At 39.0% G+C, this 6,865-nt stretch overlaps 1 protein-coding gene across 1 annotated transcript; it reads left to right on the forward strand.

Annotated features, from left to right (window-relative positions):
* The first annotated feature begins 3,348 nt into the window (after nucleotides 1–3,348).
* On the forward strand, nucleotides 3,349–4,299 carry LOC115272263 (olfactory receptor 52A1-like). The gene has a single exon (XM_029915354.1). It carries the CDS (start codon nucleotides 3,349–3,351, stop codon nucleotides 4,297–4,299), a length of 951 nt encoding a protein of 316 aa, XP_029771214.1.
* Nucleotides 4,300–6,865: the final 2,566 nt, after the last annotated feature.

The following is a 6,865-nucleotide window of genomic DNA, read 5'->3' on the forward strand; positions in this document are numbered from 1 at the left end:
TCCACATAAGTTTATGTTCAACTGTCTCTGAATATAACCCAAGATCAGAGAGTTACAAATTCTCACTGTGGGAAGACTCCTTCCTTCTAGAATTCAGAGTAGTCTCTGGCCATATGTTGCTGGGCCAGACCAACTCACCCTTGGGACCAGAAGGATAATGACAGTCTAGGGGAATCAGAATGGTAATGATGCTGTGGGATCAGCCCAGCACTCAGGAAGGCCTAGCAACCTTTCCTTTAATATCTACCTCTGCTGGACATTTTGGTGGAAAAAAAGCTGCAACTGGCTTATTCACATGCCAGTCAGTCCTCAACTCTATCCAGGTAACGTTCTGTCCCTACAGTTTGGGAACTGGGAGTGAATAAGGGGCTGTAGTGGGTGTTTATTTTAGGAGAGAAAGGATAGATGCTGGGAGCCATCTTTGAAGTAAGGCAGGTTTGCAAGTTCTCCCACCCTCAGATGGCGACCAGAAGCCTCACCCACTCAACCAACCCCCACTCAATTTCTGCTTGAGCACTGGCCCCCCAAAGGTGCCAGTGACTGATATCTGGAGTGACTTGCCTTCTTATGCTAAAAATATGTGAATTGTACCTTGTGAAAAAACTTGTTATAGGAGTTTCTTCTTTTGTGATTATAGGAGCAAATCTTATATTTCTTGAGAAAACCTGTTTTTCTTCCCCTTGAGAAAACAGGCTATTGACCCTGATTGAGGTGACCTGTCAGAAGCTTCTCTTTTTCTTCTACTGAGTAAATAACAATGACCTAATCCCTTTTATGATAGCATTTAGGTTACTTTGAAAGCTTGGAGTCCTCAAAGTCTGCCTTTATTGTTTCTCAAAGTAATTGTATTTAGTGTAATTCAGATGCATTTATGCCTATGAACTCACAAATGTTACAAAAATTTTTTTAAATGATGTGACATTCTGTAACTGCATGGGAATGTACAAACTAATTAAGACATCACCATCTTACATTGGCTGTGGTCAATCTTATATATAAGAAGATGGAAGAAAGCTCTTTAGCTCTAGAATTTTCATCTTCTTGTAGGATTTTTTTTTCATTTCTATCATCAAGGAGTTTTCACTTCTGTGCGTTTTTTTCTTGTATCCTCGATATTGTGCATCCTGTTTCTGTCTTGACAAAACTGCCAGTCCTTTCATCAACTGCTACAAATATTATGTGAACTGTACCAGCCACTGATGTGTTCTCTATATGATCTCACTTAGCACTGGGGTAAATAAGAATATTGTTCTTAATTTGCAGGTGGGTAGGCTGTGGATAGCATGTAGTTTGGCAAGATTCCACAAAAGGTAAACGTGTGTGTGTGGTGGGAGGGGTTCAGGATGAATAGCCAGATCATCGCTCAGACTTTGAAACCCTTGATTTTAACTGCTTGCTGATTACTAGATAAATAATCTGATAAATTATCAAGTGGATGCAGCTACGTAAAATATTTATTTTTGCCTTTACAATATCAGCCAGTAACTGAACCATTATTTAGGAGATACTGATTTATTCAAATTCTGGGATTCTTCTCTTTTAGCTTCTATCAATTCTGGCAACTCACAACTCACATTCACAACTAAGGAACACCTTCCACATATTCTGTCATTTTTCCCACCACATACTTCCAAATACAACATGCAGACATCAGAGGAAATTATTTTTCACAATATTTATTGCTTTAATCCATATCTTATGACCACTTTGACTATAGTTTGCTCCTTAGTATTGTTGCAGAATCACAAGGAAAAAGATCTCAGTGTCTCTCATTATTTTTCATTCATATAACAATTACTGTACCAAAAATTCCTCCAATACCTCCACACATGTGCTTTAAGTAACCATTAAACTGCTACTATATGACTGTTTTCAAGAGACTGCCTCAGAGAGAAAGAGAGACTTCCACTGCTTATACATAAAAGGCTCCATATTTGAGGGTGTATGGATGTGACCAGTTCAGAGGAAATCTCTTTGTGGGAGTGACTTCAGTAAGTGTCTTGGCATGGAAAGACTGTACTAAAATGTAAACTGGTTTAAAGGTAAGAGTATGATTAATGAAAATCATGAATGGTTTCATTAATTAATAGATTAAAGATTGATGAAATTAATGATTAAAGGCATTGGGAAATAAAAATGAATTTCTTAAATATGAAATTTTGTTCCTATTAAAGAGTACTCAGATCAATTCTGTGAAAAGTATAAAATCAGGGGGATGTCAGATTAGCTCATTATATTCAAATGTGCTTCAGGATTCAAACAACAGTTAATTATCATAGTACAGTGTATAGAATCTTAACACAGAGTCCAGTATAGTGTAAAGTTATTAAGGAGAAAGTAGGTTCCTTATTGTGGAAACCAGAAGGAGGGACAACTTTACTGAGTGCTCTACATGTAACTTGTGGGGAGAAAACATCATGCTCACCCAGCAGTGTGGTGTCTCTAAACTGGATAGTCTCTGCTTTAAACTACATCCCATCTTTTTTTTAGCTGCTACTCTCTCTAAAACATTTCTCTATATTCTTCTTCTAATTTCCTAAGCCCCTCTTTAAAAAAAAAAAACATCCTTCATATTCCACCATTCCTTCTCCACTCAGCAAATGTCCTTTACACCTAAGTGAACTTAATCCATTCAGAGAATAAACCATCCCTGGCTGCCTTTGCAAACAGATCACTTTCTTCAAATTTCCTATATGGGTCTCACTTGACCTCTTGCCAAACAGTGCTTTGCTCATTATATTTATATAAACACTGAATGAATGTGAGACAGCTATACTCTCTCCTACCAGTCCCCACTGAAGACCCAATGCTACTGATTCAAAGATATGTAGCCTGCTCTCCAGGACCAGGAATAGTATCGGTTGAGGGTGAAGGCTCTCATAAGCTATGTACTCACCCACATGGGACAACAGAAATGGGTTCTGCTAGGTCCACAAGATGCCTGGAGGTGATCTGCTCTTGCAGCAAAACTGAGTTGGCATCTACAAGTAAACAGAGAAGGAAAGCCTGCTGATGGTGCTTCAAACAGTGCAGCCTAGATAGGTCGTAGGAAATCCAAAAGATCAGTGTCCTCAGACTCATGGTTTCCATGAAATCTTGAACTTTCCCCTGTTCACTTATGACTCAACTAGTTTTGTAGTATAGTTTGCCACTGTTATCTTGGCATATTGAATAGAACTTCTGAGTAATCCAGCCAAAGTGAATAATCAGTCATCCAAAGACTGAACTTATTTCTTCAATACTAAGTGTGTCTGAAAGATAGAGGGCTCTGTGTCCTTTCACTTCCTACCCCCATTCTCTTTCTGTAGGTCCCAGAATTAGTGGTGAAAAGAGAGATCACGAATTTCCATGGCATCCATTAATATGTCATATCTAGACCCCACAACTCTGATGCTAATTGGGATCCCTGGACTACAGCATGTGCAATTTTGGATTGGGTTTTCTTTCTTTGCAATATGCCTGGTGGCTCTTCTGGGAAATATTATTTTATTGATCATCATTCCTAGAGAACGCAGCCTGCATCAGCCCATGTACATTTTCCTGGCAGTGCTGGTGGCCACCGACATAGGGCTCTGTGCAGCCATTGCTCCCAAGATGTTGGCCATCTTCTGGTTTGGCTCATGCTCCATGGCTTTTGATGCTTGCTTAGCCCAGCTGTTCTTCATTCATGCCTTGCAGGGCATGGAATCTGGCATCCTGTTGGCCATGGCCTTTGACCGCTATGTTGCCATCTGTGATCCGCTGAGGCACACATCCATCCTCACACCTTCCATCCTAGTCACTTTGGTGCTGATTGTGGCAATTCGGGCAATGGTGCTTGTTGGCATTTTACCAATTTTAATCAAAATACTACATCTTTTCCATTCCATTGTAATTGTCCACTCTTACTGCGAGCACATGGCTGTGGTCAAGCTAGCTGCAGAAGACATCCATGTCAATAAAACATGTGGTCTCCTAGTAGGTTTTACCATACTGGGATTTGACATGATTTTTATCCTCATTTCCTATATCCTTATTTTCCAGGCGGTTTTTCACCTACATCAAAAGGAGGCACGGCTCAAAGCATTTAATACATGCACAGCCCATATTTTTGTTTTCCTGGAGTTTTATATTCTTGCCTTCTTCTCCTTCTTCAGTCACCGTTTTGGACATGTTGCTCCCCCTACCCACATTCTGCTGTCTACCATCTACCTCCTTGTGCCACCTGCACTCAACCCTATTGTCTATGGTGTAAAAAGTAAGGTAATTCATGAGCGTGTGGCACGGATTTTTTTTCTGAATCATCAATCCCAGCAGTAACCTACTAAATGGTTATGTTTATGTAAAAATCCTTTTACGTCCTAGGGATGGAGACAGGATGAACTCTGTGCCCATTGTTGGGGGATTCACTTCAATGTGCACAAACTTAAAGGGATATATTCAAAGGTATTTATTTCACAAGCTCTAGTTAGGATGAAATAAAATCTGTTCAAATTAAGACTGGTAGTAGCTGTCTTCATTCATTTGAATCCTAATTTTCTTTCTCCTGTACATCTTTTGTATTTCATTTGCAATTCTTTTACTTGTTAATAAGAAAGCTTACTTAGCAAAATGTTACTTCAAAAGCGCCACGTCTCTGCCTCTTTTACAACTGCATACTCGGAGAAAAGAAAGGGAGACTTCTGAGGCAAAAAAAAAAAAAGAATGTTTAATTCTTTAAAAAAATTTTTTTTAACGTTTAGTTATTTTTGAGAGACAGAGCGGGGAAGGGTCAGAGGGAGGAGACACAAAATCTGAAGCAGGCTCCAGGCTCTGCTGTCAACACAGAGCCTAATGTGGAGCTCAAACTCACGAACCTTGAGATCATAACCTGAGCTGAAGTCAGTCACTTAACTGACTGAGTCACCCAGGTGCCCCAATGTTTAATTCTGAAAAAACCAAAATCCTACATGAACTGGAATGATTTGTGGTCAAGACCAAATTGTGTATGTTTCTGCTATCTGAGGTTTTTTCAAATACCCTGGCGAAGATCTCTTTCCATAATGGGACCATCACTTGCCCTTTTACTAAGCCCTTTTACTGAATTCTTAACTGCCTGTGCTACAAGGTGACCTAACCCCAGAGAAAAAGAAACAGGCTTGCTAGTATATAAAAGACAGTTAAAAAAACACAACGTTGCATTTTGCTAACTGCCTACGATGTAGTAACACACTTATAATTTAGCTATATGCTTTTGATTCATTACCTTGCTTAAATATGGCCCTAAATAGATATGGTTTATCATTCCCAGTTTAGATAAAAGGAAGTTAAGTCTCAAATGACTGTTAGTTCCTAACTACAGAGTTATGATTATCACACCTGCTTCTTCATTTATAGAGTTCATTATTTTTACATAGAAACATGCTTAAGCTAATAACTAAATTTTTCTTATGTTACATTAGTGTCCAAACCAGGTATGTTTTCTTCTTTCTACATAACTATTAAAAAATAAAATTCCCAGGGTGCCTGGGTGGCTGTCAGGTAAGCATCCGACTTCAGATCAGGTCATGATCTCACAGCTCATGGGTTCGAGTCCCATGTTGGTCTCTGTGCTGACAGCTCAGAGCCTGAAGGCTGCTTCAGATTCTGTGTTACCCTCTCTCTCTGCCTCTATCCTGTTAATGTTCTGTCTCTCAAAAAGAAATAAATGTTAAAAAATGTTTAAAAAATAAATAAAATTCCTCATGTAATATTTGGAAAATAAAAAATGAATTGTGTTTCATGAAACTGAAATTCACATATGAAGATATATGGCTCTCAATCAGATATATTTTTCCTAGTCAAAATTATGTCTTAAGTACTTAAATGTTTTTAAAAGAAGAAATAAAAATAGAATAGCCATATTTCAAGATGTTAGAAGTTAGATAAGAGAAATTATTATAAAAATAGATGAAAGCAAATAATAAAAAATTTAGAAAATATTTAGAAGTTTATAATGTAGAATAAATACTTAAATCTAAAAGTATGATTTGAGCCCATCAACATACGGCTAAGAATGAAACCATTTTTGAAATGTAATTTCACAAGTACCTGCTTCTGCCTCTTTCACAACTGCATATTCAGAGCAAAGAAAGGGATATTTTGAGGCAAGAAAAGAATGTTTCATTCAAGTAAAAAAAAAGTCCTACCCGATCTGGTGGCACTACAGACCTCGATCCACTGAATTAGGGCATTTGCAGTATCCAGGAGAAAGACGCCCAATCTCTGCTGGGATCATCTCCAAACTAGCAATTCAGTAGCACCTTCGAAGGCTGTTCCATCACTTGAGGAAGCCTCCAAGTTCTGGGTCATGTGATAAGTGAGAAACTAATGGCTGTCATGATCACGTGCCCAAAGTGGTACCTCCACGGCTATACAGTTTGATGACATATTTTGTAAGATCCTATCTGGGTGGACCCATGACTTTGTACACCTTCAGTTAACTTTTGTTTGCTGAGGTCCTAAAAACAGAAAAGGCGATTCCATACAGAAATTGACTGAATATAATCAACACCAATCCTGTTGAATTGCTCATTCTGTCAGGTCAAAAGAGATCCACTGTAATTAACTTGACACTAAGTGGCTGGTTGATGTCCACATCAGCTCTGCTTCTGGAAGGCTGCACATTCAGCAGCAACAATGAGTAGAGCAGCCCTGGTGTGGGGGGCCCCACACAGTCAGATTCATGCACAACTTCCATCTGTTCCCCCATGTCTACTGCGTACCTCTGACATGTGTGCCAGCACTGACGGTGATGGATGATAGAGGATGACTTCTGGCCAAACCACTTCTGGCTACCTGGTTGTTTCATGCTCCTTCCATGCTTGAGGCTCTTGGTGGATATTAACTGTAAACACAAAGACCTTTA

Source organism: Suricata suricatta, chromosome 11 (assembly GCF_006229205.1).
Source record: "Suricata suricatta isolate VVHF042 chromosome 11, meerkat_22Aug2017_6uvM2_HiC, whole genome shotgun sequence".
NCBI lineage: Eukaryota > Metazoa > Chordata > Mammalia > Carnivora > Herpestidae > Suricata > Suricata suricatta.

Coding starts and splice junctions, on each gene's coding strand:
- LOC115272263 (XM_029915354.1), top strand. CDS start 3,349: ATGGCATCCATTAATATGTCATATCTAGACCCCACAACTCTGATGCTA.